Source organism: Marmota marmota, unplaced genomic scaffold (assembly GCF_001458135.2).
Source record: "Marmota marmota marmota unplaced genomic scaffold, marMar, whole genome shotgun sequence".
In the NCBI taxonomy this organism is placed as follows: Eukaryota; Metazoa; Chordata; class Mammalia; order Rodentia; family Sciuridae; genus Marmota; species Marmota marmota.
In genome coordinates, this window is record NW_026000026.1 from 38,235,509 (window position 1) to 38,255,475 (window position 19,967).

The 19,967-nt window shown below is 32.7% G+C and overlaps 1 protein-coding gene across 10 annotated transcripts in view; it reads right to left on the bottom strand.

Moving 5' to 3' along the window:
* The window catches only part of Tasp1 (taspase 1), a 275,265-nt gene that overhangs the window by 189,468 nt on the left and 65,830 nt on the right, over positions 1 to 19,967 (bottom strand). For all 10 annotated transcript variants that reach the window (XR_007350527.1, XR_007350526.1, XR_007350529.1 and 7 more), the window contains one exon: positions 10,776 to 10,882. Coding sequence is in view for 6 of the 10 variants with exons in the window: in XM_015482972.2 (XP_015338458.1) it covers positions 10,776 to 10,882 (107 nt within the window). In the remaining 4 variants the exon portion in view is untranslated. The remainder of the gene's footprint in view (positions 1 to 10,775; positions 10,883 to 19,967) is intronic.

The window sequence follows — 19,967 nt, forward strand, 5'->3', positions numbered from 1 at the left end:
GGAGAGGGGAGGGGGGATAGTAGAGGATAGGAAAGGCAGCAGAACACAACAGACACTAGTATGGCAATATGTAAATCAATTGATGTGTAACTGATGTGATTCTGCAATCTGTATTTGGGGTAAAAATGGGAGCTCATAACCCACTTGAATCAAAGTGTGAAATATGATATATCAAGAATTATGTAATGTTTTGAACAGCCAACAATAAAAAAATTAAAAAATAAAAATAAAAATTAAAAAATTAAAAAAAAATTTTAAAAAAAAAAGGAGATATTGGGACCCTGACATCTTCTTCTTTCTCTTCACTTCCTGGCTGTCATGAGGTAAGCTATTTCCCCTACCATGTGCCCCCACCATAATGTACTACCAAAAGCAACAATTCAATATAGACTGAAGCCTCTAAAACTGTGATCTAAAATTAACCACTACTCCTTGTAAGTTAGTTTTCTCAGGTATTTTGTCACACTGATGGATAGCTAAACTAATAAAATACCTTGAACATTTTCTTATTGTTTAAAACATACAAGATCATTCATGAGTGAATCTTTTTTAATAGGACCAAGCCTTTTCTTTGAATGTGGTCCTCCAGATATTGTTCCACATCATCTTTCTTTCATTAACTATAACATAATGGACTGTAGGCTGATATGGAATGGATTGATCAGGGAGAAAAAAGGTATAAATAACTGTTGAGAATCATCCTATGATTTCAAATTTCATACTACCTAAAACAGAATAAGATAAAGACACTAATAAAGTACTCTAAATGCAGTGTGCATCCAGATTTTTAGGATTTAGTCTTTTATAGCTGGCTTGCCCATACTTAATTCTATAGTAATTTTTAAAATTCCAACTTCACTTTTTCAAGTTATTTTTCAAACAGATTACTTTTTTAATGTTCAGATAAATCTTAGTTTTCAGATAGACAACTCTGTTTTTAAATTCACTATTAACAGTTTATACAAGACCTAATGCATTGTATAATTACATTAATAAAAAGTAACAAGCACAATGGCATTTAATTCATCTGAAAGGAACAAAAGAGCACAGCACAATAAAAGATAATTTATTGTCTTTGGGTATTTAAGGTGTTGTTGGCATTAGGTAATATGATTTATGTGAAAATGGAAAGCAATTGTAAACCTGAGTCCATTAAATGGAAATGAGATGAGTTTTTTATTTCTACTTCCCATTTCTATCAATATGCCATACTTCCCAGCCCTCCTTACTTTACTAATGGTAATGTCCAACTTACTTGAGCTAAAATCTTTTTCTCCTTCTTACAAATTATCTAAAGTATTAATAATTTCTGTCTTTCTAGAAACCCTCAAAATATAACCTGAATCCATTTGCTTCTCTCCATCCCTATCTCTATTATCCACAGTCCAAGTTACCATTTTCTCCCAAAAGTAATACTTCCTAACTAGTCCCCCAATTTCTATTCTGCCTCCCCCTTTGACAGATTCCCATTAGCAGCCTCAGAGAACTTTCTAAAACATGAATGAGATAGCACTACTTATCTGCTTTAAGCTTTTTAATTACTATCCATTATTCTTTAAATAGGACTGAAACTCCTTCTCATGAACTACCAGATCTCAAAGAACTAACCCATACCTATTTCTTTGGTTTCATCTCATACCATTCTTCATTTGTCCCTATGTTTTAGCCATATCAATCATCCTCTCCTTTTCTTCAATATTCTAAATCCCCATCAGGGCCTCCATACATGCAGCTAATTCTGCCTGTAACCTTCTTCCACTGAGGTTTCATAGAACTCAGTATTTAGTTAGTCAGTTAGTTAGTTAGTTAGTTAGTTATGTTACGTACTTATACATACATACATGCATGTGTGCATACATATGTACATACACACATACATACTGGGGATTGAACTCAGAGGCACTCTGCCACTGAGTTATATTCTCAGCCTTATTTTTTATTTTGAGACAGGATCTCACTAGGTTGCTCAGGGCTTCAAAATGTTGTTGAGTCTGGACTCAAACATGTGATCCTCCTGCCTCAGCCTATTAAGTCACTGTGATTACATCTGTATGTCACCATGTCTGGTAAAATTCAGTTTTAATTTTCACATGTCACCACAAATGTTAACACCTCAAAGGAGATTCTGTTGATCACACTAAGCAAGTCTATCTTCAGACTTTCTCAAATCCAAGTTACTTTGGATTTTATTCTGGTTTTTTTCTTCTCCCTTCATAACAGTTACTAAACACAGTAGAATCTTAATTATGTGCTTTTATGTTTATGTCTCTGTCCACTAAACATAAAATTTATGTTTATGTCTCTGTCCAATAAAACATAAAATCTCACTGGAGCAAGAATTTTCTCCATCTTATGCAGCATTGTTTTCTTACTATACAGAAGAGTATCATTTCTGAATGGAAAAAAAAAATGAACCATTTGAATTACGACCAGCTTAAGATATTCTGTATGAGATTTGGTTAAATATAGTGATATTTCTATGCACAAAAATCTTCAACTGAAGGGCTGGGGTTGTGGCTCAGTGGTAGAGCGCTCACTTAGCATGCATGAGGCACTGGGTTTGATCCTCAGCACCACATAAATAAAAAATAAAGACATTGTGTCCACCTAAAACTAAAAAATACGTATTAAAAAAATCTTCGACTGAAGCTAGGTGTGGTGGTCCACACCTGTAATCCCAGTGGCTTGGGAGGCTAAGACAGGAAGATCACAAGTTCAAAGCTAGACTCAACAATAGCAAGGCACTAAGCGACTCAGTGTGACACTGTCTCTAAATAAAAAATACAAAATAGGACTAGAGATGTGGCTCAGTGGTCAAGTACCCCTGAGTTCAATCCCCAGTACCAAAAAAAAAAAAATCCTCAACTGATAGACACACACACACACACACACACACACACGCAAAACTGTAAGTTTTGTAGCAGCTTTATTCATAATAGTGAAAAACTAGAAACAACCCAAGCCTTCAACAGAATACATAAACAAATTATAGTATATTCACATTAGAAAATATTACTTCATTATAAAAAAGAATAAACCAGTGATACAATGTCTCAAAAACATTTTGTGAAAGAAGCCAAACAGAAAAGAGTGAATCACTATGATTCCATTTATATAAAGTTCAAAGCAGTATAAAACATCTATTAGTGATAAAAATTAGAAGCATGGCTGCCTATAGAGGTTAGAAATTGACTGAAAGGAAATTTCTCTATCTTCACAGGTTTTAGGGTTACATGGAATGTATACAATGTAATGTACACATCACTGTATGCAAAAGGGCAAAAAAGTCATAATTTTGTTCAACTGGATATCATATAGTATGCAGAAACCCAAGAAATAGAACCACACTACTAAGCACTTTCACCAGGATCTGCTTACTAATTTGTTCATGTGCCTCCTAAATTCCTACTTTTCTATAGCAGAAAAATAAAGAGATACAGACTGAACTGATTAATTGTCCAATGTGGCAACATACTGAGAAAATACTTATCACTATGAGTAGTGACTTATTATTCATTTACATACAGATAAATAATATAAAACTATGATAGCATAAATCACTATATGAGCCATTATAGAAAAACTAGTTGATACAGAATGATACAGAATCTCTATTAATGAAATTCAAAGGTACAGCAAATGGCCAGATAACCTCAGACACCCATCATGATCTGTGTTAATGAACCTTCAAGCCATAGAATGAGAAAAAATGCTAAGGTTTTCAACTTCTTTCTACTCTTAAAAGCATCTAAAGAATGCCATACATGAACTCATAATAGCACACTTTTATATGAAATACAAACAAAGAATGTATCAGAAACAAGAACAGAGATATGATATTGAAGAATATAAAACAACCTACATGAGGGGCTGGGGATGTGGTTCAAGTGGTAGCGCGCTCACCTGGCATGTGTGAGCCAGATGAGCACTGGGTTCGATCCTCAGCACCACATTAAAAAAATAAAATAAGGATGTTGTGTCCACCTAAAACTAAAAAATAAATATTAAAAAAATAACCTACATGAATCCAATATATACACATTTCCTTATACTTAAGGTCAACCCTCTAAACAACCATATTAAGAATCACTATCTAGAGACCACAACCCCAGCCTGCTGCACAGAAGGAGAAGGAGCAGTCCATGACCCCATGCCACAGCACAGAAGGAAGAGATTTACCCCACACACATGTGCAGCGACCCCCCCATCTACCAATGCATGGGGTGGCTCTCCTCAGTGGCTTCCATCTAGTGACAACTGCCAGGACCTACAAAACCATCATCCAGGTCCCTGCAGACAAGGGACACTACAGATTATAAGGTAGAAACTGTCATTCCTAGAATCCACACTGCTAGAGAGGAAGACAGATGGACAACATGAAGAAAGAAGGAAAGAAAGTGCCCTAAACAAACCAAGCTGATGCAATAATAGATTCTACTAATAGCACAGTAGACGAAATGTCAGAGAAGGAGTTCAGAATGTATATAATTAAAATGATCTGTGAAGCAAAGAATTAATTAAGAGAGCAAATACAGGCAACAATTAACCACTCCAACAAAGAGATACAAGAGGAAATACAGGTGGCAAAAGATAACTTCAAGAAAGAGAGAACCAAACAGAAATTCATGAAATGAAGGAAACAATAAACCAAATTAAAAAATTCAATAGAAAGCATCAACAACAGACTAGATCACTTGAAAGACAGAACCTCAGGCAATGAAGACAAAATATATAATCTTGAAAATAAAATTGACCACAGTGAAGATGGTGAGAAACCATGAATAGAACCTCCAACAATTATGGGACAACATGAAAAGACCAAATCTAAGAATTATCGGGATAGAGTAAGGCACAAAGATACAAACCAAAGGAATGCACAATCTCTTCAATGAAATAATATTAGAATATTTCCCAAGCATGAATAATGAATTGTAAAATCAAATACAAGAGGCTTACAAGACACCAAATGTACAAAATTAAAACAGATCCACACCAAGGCATATTATAATGAAAATGCCTACCACAGAGAATAAGAATGGAAATTTAAAAGTTGCCAGAGAAAAGTTTCAGATTACATATCAGGGGAAACCAATTTGTATCTCAGCAGATTTCTCAAACCAGACCATCAAAGCCAGGAGACCCTGTAACAATATACACCAAGCTCTGAATGAAAATAGATGCCAACCAAGAATCTTATATCCAGCAAAATCAAGCTTGAGATTTGATGAAAAAATAAAAACCTTCCATGATACGCAAAAGTTAAAAAAATTTATAATGAGAAGCCTGCACTAAAGAATATTCTCAGCAAAATATTCCATGAGGAGGAAATAAAAAACAACAATGATAATCAGCAAAGGGAGATATTACACAAAAAGACAATCCAATCGAAGGAGAAACTATATCAAGTTAAAAACCAAAAATAAACCAAAATGACTGGGAATACAAACCATGTCTCAATAATAACCCTGAATGTTAACAGCCTAAATTCATCAATAAAAAGACATAGACTGACAAAATGCATTAAAAAAAAAAAAAAGATCCAACAATATGCTGCCTTAAAGAGACTCATCTCTTAGGAAAAGACATCCACAGAATGAAGATGAAAGGATAGGATAAAACATATCACTCACATGGGCCATGTAAACAAACAGGGGATTCCATCCTAATATCAGATAAAGTGGACTCCAAACCAAAAAGTTAGTCAGAAAGGATAAAGAAAGACATTTCATACTTTGTAAGGGAACCATACATCAACAAGACATAACAATCACAATATCTATGCCCCAAACAATGGAGCATCTACATATATCAAACAAACCCTTCTAAATTTTAAGAAGCAAAAATATAACAACAAAATAATACTGGTTGACTTTAACAAACCTCTATCACCAATGGATAGATCTTCCAAACAAAAACCAAACAAAGAAACTATAGAAAACAATAATACAATCAATGATTTAGCCTTAACAGACATATATAGAGTATTCCACCCATCATCAAGCAAATATGCCTTCTTCTCAGCAGCACATGGATCCTTCTCTAAAATAGACCATATATTATGCCACAAGGCAACTCTCAGCAAATATAGGAAAAAAATAGAGATAGTACCCTGTATTCTATCATATCATAATGGAATAAAATTAGAAATCAATGATAAAATAAAAAATAGAAGCTACTCTTACACCTAAAACTAAATAATAAGATATTGAATGAGCAATGGATAGCAGAAGACATCAGAGAGAACATAAAAAAAAAAATTCTTAGAGGTAAATGAGAACATTGATACAACATATAAAATCTTTGGGACACTATGAAAGCAGTGCTAAGAGGAAACTTCATTGCATGGAGTTCATTCATTAAAAGAATAAAAAGTCAAAAATAAATGTCCTAATGTTACATCTCAAAGCCCTAGAAAAAGATGAACAAATCAACACCAAAAGTAGTGGAAGACAGAAAATAATTAAAATCAGAGCTGAAATTAATGAGATTAAAACAAAAGAAAAGTTGACAAAATTAAAAAGCTGGTTCTTTGAAAAAATAAATAAGATTAATAAACCATTAGCCATGTTAATGAAGAGGAGAGAGAAAACACAAATTACTAACATCCATGACGAAAAAGGAAATATCACGATGGACACTATAAAAATACAGAAGACAATTAGAAATTATTTTGAAAATTTGTACTTTAATAAAAGAGAAAATATTGAAAGCATCAACAAATTTCTAGAGTCATATGATGTGCCCAAACTGAATTAGGATGATATACACAAGTTAAACGGATCAATTTCAAGCAAGAAAATAGATGACGCCATCAAGTCTACCAACCAAGAAAAGCCCAGGACCAGACAGATTCTCAGTCAAGTTCGATAAGACCTTCAAAGAAGAACTAATACCAATACTCCTCAAATTATTCCACAAAATAGAAAAGGAGGGAACCCTTCCAAACTCATTCTATGAGGCTAGCATCACCCTACTAGCAAAATCAGACAAAGACACATCAAGACAGAAAACTTCAGACCAATATCCCTGATGAACATAGACACAAAATTCTCAATAAAATTCTGGCAACTTGAATACAAAAACATATTTAAAAGATAGTGCACCATGATCAAATGGAGTTTATCCCAGGGATGCAAGGTTGGTTCAACATACAGAAATCAATAAATGTAATATATCACATTAAAGACAAGAATAATATGATTATCTCAATATATGGTGAAAAAGCTTTTAATAAACACAGCACCTCTTCCTGTCCAAAACTCTAGAAATACTAGGAATAGTAGGATCATACCTGAACATTATAAAAGCAATCTGTGCTAAGCCCAAGGCCAACATCATTCTAAACAGAGAAAAATTGGAAACATTACCTCTAAAAACTGGAACAAGAAAGGGATGCCCTCTTTCACCACTTCTATTCAAAATAGTCCTTAAAATTTTAGCCAGAGCAATTATATTAAAGGGGTATGCATAGGAAAAGAAGAACTCAAACTATCGCTAATTGCTGAGGACATAATTCTATATTTAGAAGATCAAAAAAAAATCCACAAGAAAAATTCTAGAATAAGTGAATTTAGCAAAGCAGCGGGATATAAAATCAATACCCATAAATCAAATGCATTTCTATACATAAGTGATGAATCCACTAAAAGAGAAATTAGGAAAACTACCCCCATTCAAAATAACCTCAAAATAAAAAATATTTGGGAATCAATCTAACAAAAAAGGTGAAAGACTTCTACCATGAAAGCTATATAACAGTAAAGAAGGAAATGGAAGAAGACCTTAGAAGATGGAAAGATCTCCTGTGCTCTTGGATAGGCAAAGTTAATATTGTTAAAATAGCCATACTACCAAAACTGTTATACAGATTTAATATGATTCCTATTAAAATCCTAATGATATTCTTCATAGAACTAGAAAAGGCAATCATGAAATTCATTTGGAAAAATAAGAGATCCAGAATAGCGAAAGCAATCATCAGCAAGAAAAGTGACGCAAAAGGCATCACAATACCAGATCTTAAACTATACCACGGAGCAACAGTAACAAAAACAGCATGGTTTTGGCACCAAAATAGACATGTAGACCAACGGTACAGATTAAAAGACACAGAGACAAACCCACATAAATACAGTTATTTCATACTAGACAAAGGCACCAAAAACATTCATTGGAGAAAAGAGAGCCTAAGCAACAAATGGTTCTGGGAAAACTGGAAATTCAGATGTAACAAAATGAAATTACACCTCTATCTCTCACCCTACACAAAACTCCACTCAAAGTGGATCAAAGACCCAAGAATAAGATCAGAGACCCTGCACCTAATTGAAGAAAAAGTAGGTTCAAATCTTCATCATGTTAGATTAGGCCTTGACTTCCTTAACAAGACTCCTAAAGCACAAGAAATAAAATCAAGAATTGATAAATGGGATGGATTCAAACTAAAAAGCTTCTTCTCAACAAAAGACACAATCACTAAGGTGAAGAGATAGCCTACGTTTTGAGAGAAAATTTTTACCACACGCACATTAGATAGAGCACTAATCTCCAGGATATGTAAATTAAAGGCATCAAAATAGGAAAAGAAGAACTTAAATTATCACTATTTGCAGATGATATGATTCTATACATAGCAGACCCAAAAGGCTCTACAAAGAAACTATTAGAGCTAATAAATGAATTCAGCAAAGTGGCAGGATATAAAATCAACACGCATAAATCAAAGGCATTCCTGTATATCAGCGACAAATCCTCTGAAATGGAAATGAGGACAACCACTCCATTCACAATATCTTCAAAAAAAATAAAATACTTGGGAATCAACCTAACAAAAGAGGTGAAAGACTTATACAATGAAAACTACAGAACCCTAAAGAGAGAAATAGAAGAAGATCTTAGAAGATGGAAAAATATACCCTGTTCATGGATAGGCAGAACTAACATCATCAAAATGGCGATATTACCAAAAGTTCTCTATAGGTTTAATGCAATGCCAATCAAAATCCCAACAGCATTTCTTGTAGAAATAGATAAAGCAATCATGGAATTCATATAGAAAAATAAAAGACCCAGAATAGCAAAAGCAACTCTAAGCAGGAAGTGTGAATCAGGCGGTATAGCGATACCAGACTTCAAACTATACTACAGAGCAATAGTAACAAAAACAGCATGGTACTGGTACCAAAACAGGCGGGTGGACCAATGGTACAGAATAGAGGACACAGAAACCAATCCACAANAAAAAAGAACTCAAAAAACTTAATACCAAAAAAAACAAACAACCCAATCAATAAATGGGCTAAGGAACTGAACAGACACTTCTCAGAAGAAGATATACAAATGATCAACAAATATATTTTAAAATGTTCAACATCTTTAATAATTAGAGAAATGCAAATCAAAACTACTATAAGATTTCATCCCACCCCAGGTTGAATGGTGGTTACAAGAATACAAACAATAATAAGTGTTGGAGAGGATGTAAGGGAAATGGTACACTCATACATGCTGGTGGGACTGATAATTGGTTCAACCACTTTGGAAAGCAGTGTGGAGATTCCTCAGAAAACTTGGAATGGAACCACGATTTGACTCAGCTATCCACCTCTCAGTCTATACCTAAAGGACTTAAAATCAGCATATTATAGTGACACAGCCACATCAATGTTTATAGCGGCTCCATTCACAATAGCTAAACTGTGGAACCAACCTAGATGCCCATCAATAGATGAATGGATAAAGAAACTGTGAGATATATATATCTCACACACACACACAGTGAAATATTATTCAGCATTAAAAGAGAATAAAATTATGGCATTTTCAGGTAAATGAATGGAGTTGGAGAATATCATGCTAAGGGAAGTAAGTCAATCCCAAAAAACCAAATGCTGAATGTTTTCTCTGATTAGTGGATGCTGATCTATGATAGGGAGGATGGTAAAAATGGAAGAACGTTGTATTGGACAAAGGGGAGGGTAAGGAGGGTTATAGAGGTAGGAAAGGTGGTAGAATGAGATGGACATCATTACCCTAGGTACATGTATGATTGCATGAATGGTGAGTCTCTACATCGTGTACAACCTGATAAATAAAATGTTATGCTCCATTTGTATACAATGAATTGAAATGCATTCTGTTGTCATGTACAACTAAGTAAAACAAATTTTAAAAAATTAAAAATAATGAATAACAGCTTAAAACTTATCTAAAACTGTAAGGTCTAAAACAGTAGCCATAAGCAACATGTTGCTATTGATCAGTTAAGATCAAACAAGGGCAAATAAGATACTGAATTTTTAATTGAATTAAATTTTAATTAATTTAATTTTTAAAACATTCAGTTCAACTACCAGAAAATTTTAAGTATGTCCAGAATAACTAGATATGTAAATCTACATTTTCAACAGTTGATACTTACAAAATATAAATGTAGGTCAAATATTTCCAAGAAAACTCGGGTCAACATTTTAATGTGTAAAATATAAACAAACTAGTTTTTAAAACTTATTACCTAATAAAATGTGTTATAACACTCATTGTTAATTTTTCCATTGATTATAATTCAAATTAATATTTTAGATTCACTGATTTAAGTAAAATATTATTAAAATTAATTTTACTTGTTTCTTTTTTACTTTCATAATATAGCTACTGTAAAGCTTAAAAGTACTTATGTTGCAACAGTAATACAGGACAGTACTGTTCTAAAGCTTACATATCTAAATTCAGGTTAGCAATTAATACATTAATTAATATTTCAAACACATCCTGACCTTTTCACTTGATTGTCTTCTTTTCTTTAGTTGAATGAAATCTGTTTCCACCCTCTCTGCCAGTTCTAGTTTCCTCTTGTTTCTTTTAAATGCAGCTAAACTGAATCCTATAAAAGAAACATTAAAAATAACATTTGAGATTTATTAGGGCAATGGAATAAATGAGATATCCTGAGCAGCATTTCCAGAAGAAAAACAACAACAACAACAACAAAAACCCTTAGTAAAGTTGAATTAAGGGTTTTTAAAAAAGTCTTTTTGATGTACCCTTACATAGTAACAGAATAAGAAAAATAACATAGGTCAAAATTTAAGAAAAAGATCAAGCCTGGACAGACAAGTGAGTCCTGAAGGTAGATGGAACCCAGCAGCATCTATTGATTCATGTTATCTCCAAATCTGGTTTTGTATGTATCTGTACATAGAAGACAAGAGATAAAACCTGAAGATCATGCATCATTAGGAAACATACTGGAGATTTATCCATCAAGAAAGGAAAGAAACCCCAAAAGATATACCCACAAAAGTGGGAAAGAGGAAAGCCATCATATACTATGATACAAGAAATTTCAAGTCTCAGCCTTGACTCTAGATGTAAGGGAGAAAAAGTCTCCCTCAGAAAATTTTTAAGTGAGGATAGTATTCAGACATGTTTAGAGGAGAATTCATACTATGTGATCTGGAAAAGGATCTCAGTGTGGCAGTGCTTTAAAAGGCCTCCACCTATAAGTGCAAATACGCCCTGAAAAAAACACACATGCCTTAAATTACCAAGATCTCACAAAATTCCCATGTTTCATTTAACATAGTTTAAAAAGAAAAATTCAAAAAACACATGAGAAATAAACCACCAAGAATAAATGAATATAAGCCAAACAAATATTAGAAAGTATAGTATAATCTAAGAAGACCTCAGATACTAAAATAATCACATAAAAAGTAAAGAACATGAAACTAAAAGGACGATATTAAAAATATCCCTAAAGAGCAAAAAATGATCAAATGACCATGCAGCAAATAGGTTTCTAATTGTAACTATAAAATATTTGTTATATAATGCATTATATGTTAATGCATTATATAACAATATATCATATAATATTCTATATTCTACTAAAACAGTGAATTACATTTGTTAAATTATATAACATATATATCAAAAATTTTAAATTTGGTATGCAGATTTCAACATCAAATTAGACCCAGTTGATAAGAGAAAATGCAATTAAGAACATAACACTGGGGCTGGGGTTGTGACTCAGTGATAGCACTCACCTAGCATGTGTGAGGCCCTGGGTTCAATCATCAGCACCACATAAAAATAAATAAATAAAATAAAGGTATTATGTCCAACTACAACTAATAAATAGATATTTTTTTAAAAGAACATAACACTGAAGAGGTTACTGGAGTTTTCTTATGAGAGTAGACTAAGTTGTTCAGAGTAAATGTCTCCTTGGATATTGTTAAAAACTGTGGATACAAATGGAAAACACCAACTTTTGAAGCATTAAAACCCTTACACAAAATATCCAGCTAAATTCTGGATGGTAAACTAAGGGCTAAAGTTGTTTTTGTACTGTGAGCACTTGCCAACACTAGCATACTAATGTTTCATTAAATACTAGGGAAAAGAATAAATCTAGGACACATTAAAGGTGGAAAATTTTGAGTAGCAAGGTCTAGGATAGGGGCAGCAGATATCATATCTGGCCACAAAGGTGGTAAGAAAATCTCCCTGAAACAGCCCAAAACAGTCCAAGGAAATGGATGAGAAAAACAAAAAGAGGAGCAGAAGAAACTTAAGGAGCTAAAAGTGAAGGTCATGGGGAAGGGCCCCTCACTGATTCCATTTCTATTTAAATATCAGAATTTCCTACTTCAACATCTTTTGCCATCTATAGTAGAATGAAATATTACTCTGGAGTCTTGCAGATTTAAGAATAAACTTTTGTTTAAACAAATGTGGAAATATAGTAGAAACTCCTCACAGTAAACTAGGGATTTAAAAAAAAATATTAGATGTTGATGGGCCTTTATTTTATTCATTTATTTATATGCAGTGCTGAGAGTCAAACCCAGTGCCTCACACATGCTAGGTAAGCACTCTACCACTGAGCCACAACCCCAGCACTAAACTGGGGATTTGAAGGGCTATTTACCCTCATAGAAAGACTGAACTATAACTAAAAAAGTCCATCCCTTCCTCTATCATATTAGCTACTGCTTTGCAGACAAGACTGTCTTGGATCATAGAACATGAGGAGAGGAGGAAGAGAAAGTTAAGGAAATGAAAAAAGGATGAGAAGGAAGTAAAAGAGCATGGAAAGAAAAAAATAATCTCTGAGAAAGTTTTGGTCTGATTGAAGCCCTTGCACAGATTTGCAAATATACATATTGTGGAGTCCCAAAAGAAGAGAATGAAAGAAAAGACAGTAAATTTGAAGAAATATAGGTTGAAAATTTGCCAAATTTGATGAAAGTTAAAATATAACCATCCAAGAGATTCGAAAGAACTCAAAGTAGGAAAATTTGAGAGACTTACCCCTACCCACATTATAATCAACCTGTCAAAGTGCCCCTCCACAGACAGTATCTTCAGTGTCATGCTTATACCCCAGGATCACAGCTGCCACTGCTGGAGAGTAAACCACCATCAATTCTTGCCTTTGCAGGGCCTCAGGACATGCCCCTCTGCAGTTGGTAACCTCTGCGTCAAGGCTAGTGCAACTGCCATCAACATTCACCTCCATAGGATCTGAGGTCATGCATTCCTGATGGTCCAGGACCAATGCAGAGTTACACCACCACCTCCAGAAACACATGTAATATAAATCATTGAGGCACTTGCAGACTCCACTGAGGTTGAATGCAGCTGAAGAAATCATACTGAAGCTATACTTTAATTATAGCTTCAGTATACTTAGAAACAAAGCCAAAGCATCTGCTCAAGTGACAAACAACAATGCATCTAAACAAAAAGGTCTTTTACAATGAAAACCACTCCAGAAAACTGGAAGAGGCACCAGTTAAACCAGATGTGCAGACATCAATGTAGGGACACAAGAATCATGAAAAAACAAGGAAGCATGACATTACCAAAGGAACACAACTTTCCAGAAATGAATTCTAATATATAGGAAATTTCTTAAATGCCGTGAAAAGGAATCTAAAATAATGACCCTAAGTAAACTTAGTAAGATGAAAGAGAATATAAGTAGACAATTCAACACAATAAGGAAAATAATTCATGGATTGAATGAGAAATTTAACAAAGAAGAAATCATTTTTCTAAAAAACGGAAATCTTGGAGCTGAAGAACTTAATCAATGAAATAAAAAAAGGCAATTGAAAGTTTCAACAACAGAGATAGATCGCTCAGTGGTAGAGCAAGAATCATGAAAAAACAAGAAGCTCTGGGCTCAATCCCAAGCCCTCCCACCACACACACACACACACACACACACACACTCAACAAAAGACGAGACCAACTAAAAATAATAATTTCTGAATTAAAGATGGGTCTTTTGAAATAACTCAGTTGCATTTAAAAAAAGAAATATATACATGGCCTGGAGATGTAGTTTAATGGTAAAGCACTTGCCTACCATGCACAAGGCCCTTGGTTCAATCCACAGCACTGCAAAAAAATAAAAATAAAGCTTGAGGCTATATATCAGTGGTACAGTGCTATTGTACTTAAACTGCCATAAAATAAGTCAAAGACAAAAATAGCAAGAGCAGAACATCAAGTCACAAATAAAGGAATCCTCATTAGACTAACAAGAGTTTTCTCAGAACACTACAGGACAGATGAAAATGGAACAATATGGTTAGTCCTAAAGAAAAAAAGCTACCAACCAAGAATACTATACTCAAAAAACCCCATCTTTCTGAAATGAAGGAGAGTTTCTTTACCAAGTGAGCAAAATCTGAGGGAATTATCACTACAAGACCAGTCTTCCAAGAAAGATTTAAGGGAGTACTACATATAAGAGCAAAAGGATGATAATTACCATCATAAAAACATATAAAAGACTAAAACTCATTAGCAAAACAGACACACACACACACATACACACACACACAAAAAAAAAACTTATCAGAACAGAAAACCACCACACCATAAGGATACACAATAAAAGAGGAAGAAGGGAACAATATACAAAATAATCAGGAGACCAAAAAATTACAGGAATAAGTTTTTACCTATCAATAATAACCTTTAATGCAAATGGATTAAATTTTCTAATCAAAATGTATAGATTGGCCAAATGAAGAAAAATACAAGACCCAATGACAGGCTGACTACTAGAAACTCACTTCACCAGTAATAACACACTCAGAATCAAAGTGAAGAAGACTAAAAATGAATCCCACAAAAATGGAAAACAAAAGTGAGCAGGAAAAGCTATCCTTGGGAAAGATAAATTGATTTTAAGTCAAAATTTGTAAAAGAAAAAACAAAAAAAAAGGTTGAAAAAGAGATAAAGGAGTATAACATTATACTATAAAAACTGAATCAATTAAGCAAGAGGATATAACAATTGTAAATACATATACATCTAATACTGAGTACCCAAATATATACAGCAAATATTATCTAAAGGAATAAATAGATTCCAATACAATAATAGTTAGGGACTTCAGTACCCCATTTTGAATGATAGATCACCCAGACAGGAAATCAACTAAAAATCATTGGAGTTAATCTACCCTATAGACCAAATGGACCTAACAGACATCTACAGAACCTTTCATTTAACAGGAAAGAATACACATACTTCTCATCAGCACATGGAACATCTTCTAGTCTAGGCCATATGTTAGGACACAAAATAAGTCTCAAAAAAATTTTAAAAACTAAAATTACCTCATATATTTTCTTTGGCTATAACAGAATAAGACTAAAATTAACAAAAAATGACAAAAACGCATAATATCAATAATCATCAGAAAAACACAAAACAAAACCACAGTGAGATATTATCTCACCCCAATTAAAATGGCTATTATCAAAAAGACAAAAAAAATGCTGATAAATATGTAGAAGATGGAGAAATATTATACACTATTGGTAGAAATGTAAGTTAATATAGTCACTATGTAAAATAGTACAGAGGTTGCAAAAAAACTAAAAATGTGACTACCATATAATCAGCAATCCCAATAGAAGATATATATCCAAAGGAAACAAAACCATTATATCAAAGAAATCCTGTATCCTCATGTTTTTTGTGGCACTATTCACAATAGCCAAGATATAGAATTAACCAAAATACAAAGCAATGGATAGATGGATAAAGAAAATATGATGTATATATAAAATATTATTCAGTCATAAAAAAATAATAAGATCCTATCATTTGCAGGAACTTGGATGGAATTGGAAGCCATCATGTTAGATGAAATAAACCAGACACAGAAAGACAAATATTGCAAATCACCACAGAAATTCTTACGCATGTAGAAATTTAAAAAGTTGATCTCAGAGAAGAGTGAAGTAGAAGAGTGGTCGCTAGAATGCAGAATAGAGGAGGGATAGAGGTTAAATAATGAGTACCAAAATATAGTCAGATAGGAGGCATTTGTTCTAGTATTTTACAGCACAACAGGGTAACAACTAGAAGAGTCCAAATCGTCCCCAACATACAGAAATGATAAATTCTTCAGATGAAAATACTAATTACCCTGATTTAGTCATTACACATTATACACATGTATCAAATCATCACACTATACCCCTCAAAAATGTACAAATATTATTCATTTGAAAAGTATTTTAAAATTTATCTTTAATTGTCCAAAAGCCAACGACAAAGAGAGATTCTTAAATCTTGTCATCACACATTAGGGATCCTCAAAATAAGATTATAAGCGAAGACAATTAGAAGAGAGTTCAGAAATAAACCCTACACATATGCTCAAATGAATTTCAATAAGGACACCAATATTATTCAATAGGGAAAGAACAGTCTTTCCAACAAATTATATTGAAAAACTTGATAGCTACAAGAAAAAGAATGTAGTTGAACCATTTCCTGATATTTCCTGATATTATATGCAAAAAAAATCAAAATGGATAAAAGACCTAAGAGTAAGAACTAAAATTATAAAACTTTTTTAAAAGTAACAGAAAAGATTGAACATAATACCAAAATGCAGGCAGCAAAAGAAAAAAAAAAAAAACAGATAAATCACACTGCTTCGAAATGTAAAACTTCTATGCATCAAAGGGCACAAAAAGGCAAAACCCACATAATGGGTTAAGATATTCACAAATCATGTGTTTAATAAAGTGAAACACAGATCATATGAAGAACTCCTATATCCCCACAACAAAATCCAATAAAAAACACAGACTAAGGACATGAATAGAAATTCTCTAAGGCACACATAAAAGTGGTTAATAAGTACATGAAAAGATGTGCAACATCACAATCATGAAAATTAAAATTAAAACCACAGTAAGATATTGCCTTGCACCCATTAAGATAATTATCACCTTTAAAAAGAAAAGAAAAAATGCTAGTAAGGATATGGAGAAATCCTGGTGCAGTGATGGTAGAAATATAAAATGATGCAATCACCACAGAAAATAGTATGGCAGGCAGCTCCTTTAAAAACTGAAAAATATGATTACTATATCATCCACCAATTTCTACTTCTAGAAATCTAAATTAAATGAAAGTAGGGGCTCAAACAGATATTTGTACACATGCCAAGTTCACAGCAGTATTATGCTTAATAGCCAAAAAGAAGTAAACCAAATACTTATCAATGGACAAGTGGGTAAACAAAACAAAATGTATAGATGCACACAATGGAATATTATTAGACCTTATAAAGAAATTCTAACACACACTACAACATAAACTAACCTTGAGAATATCATGCTACTAGAAATAAGCCATTTACCAAAAAAAATCCCAAATACTATATAATTCCACTATACAATATGAGGTACCTAAAATCATTTTAAATTCATAGACACAGAGAGTAGAAGTCAGACAGAAATGGACTATTCTATGAGCTAGGTGGGGGGCAGGGGGATATGGAGTTACTGCTAAAATTAGTACAGTTTCAGATTTTCAAGATAAAAGGAATTCTATATACAATGGTAATGATGGTCCCACAGCAATACATATATTTGAAGCTACTGAACTATACGATTAAAAAATATAATATGCTGTTTTATGTGGTATATATTTCACAATTTTAAAAAAGAAACAATAAATGTACATGAAATCTTATAGATTTCTTTCAATAGGTAAATGGCTAAACAAACAGAGGCACACTCATACTATAGAATACTCCAGAATATACTTGGAATACTCAGATAAAAAATCTATCCATAAACACAAACACTTGGATGAACCTCCAGAGAATTACACTGTGTAAAAGAAAAGAAAAAAAGCTGATCCCAAAGAGTTACATACTGTAAAATACCATTTATATAATAATCTTGAAAAAAACAATATGTATCAATGAATATATAGAAATATATATATATATAACATATATGTAATATATATACATATATAACATATACATACATATGTAACATATATGTAATTATGTACTTCCCTTTCAACTTCAACTTAATAATCCTTCTGATAGAAATAAAAAATCTAGTGAAGTCATTACTAGGCTTAGTTTCACATCCAACATTTTAATAGCAGTAAGAATGATGTTAATAGTTAAAGGTATGCATGTCTTCTGTGAATTGGCAGTTCTATTTCTAACTATCTACCCTGATTTTAAAAAAATGTACAAAGTGATGTACACAAGAATATTTGTGGAATTATCAATGCTAATGGCAAAAACAAATATCCTGAATCCTACTAATAAATAAGAAAATGGCAACATGTGTAACATATATGTTACATATATGTAACACATATATTACATATATGTGCCACATATATTGCATATATGTTACATATATGTAACACATATATTACATGTATGTTATATATGTTATAAATATATATGATATAGTTGTGTGCCAGGAGTTAAGGTAGAAGAGAAGTGGATACAGTCATAAAATAGCAACATGAGAGACCTTTGTGGAGATGGAAATATTCTGTATTTGGATTGTATCAATGTCAATATTCTGATTATGATATTGTATTATAATTTTGTTATCACTGAAGAAAAATAGACAAAGGGAACATGAGATTTCCTTATATTATTTTTTACAACTACATGAAAATTTACAATTATCTTAAAATAAAAAATGCAAAACACCGTTACTGGGCATGTTATAAAATGACATTAAGGGCTGATATACTATATAACAACTATGATAAAAGTCTACAATTAGAATTAGTCCATAAATGTGTTTTGTATCAATCATATTATCTTTCAAAGTATCCTGTTAAAAGAAAAAATACAAGAGCAAAAAATATAGTTAACAAAAAATAAGAAATTGAAGTCCTATAGTAGAAATGTCTATAAATTAGCAGACAGCACCTTCATAGTGTCAATTATGTATGATCATCCTTTATTTACCAAGGGGCAACAAAGGTACTTCCCTTTCAACTTCAACTTAATAATCCTTATAATATAAATTAAAAATCTAGTGAAATGATTACTAGGCTTAGTTTCACATCCAACATTTTAATAGCAGTAAGAATGATGTTAATAGTTATCATCCAAGTGTTTCTATATGTCAGAGGTTGGGGTAAAAATAAATTATCTACATTTAAGTAAACACAACATCTCCATAATAAAAGTTTCTTGGAAGCAACTTGCCCATATACACACAAAGGTGTATGCCTCTAAAGCCTTTGCTTTAAACTGGTATGTGGTCACTAATAGCATGACTTTGGGAAGCTAGTCTTATCAAAAGTATACAGAGGGCTAGGGTTGTGGCTCAGTGGTAGAGAGCTTGCCTAGCATGTGTGAGGCAGTGGGTTGGATACTCAGCACTGTATATAAATAAAATAAAGGTCCACTGACAACTAAGAAAAAAAATTTTAAAAAGTATACAGAAAGTAATCTCTGAAAAGAATCCAGCAACAGACAGGAAAATGGTATGCATGCCTTCTGTGAATTGGCAGTTCTATTTCTAACTATCTACCCTGATTTAAAAAAAAAAAAAATGTACAAAGTGATGTACACAAGAATATTTGTGGAATTATCAATGCTAATGGCAAAGACAAACATCCTGAATCCTACTAATAAATA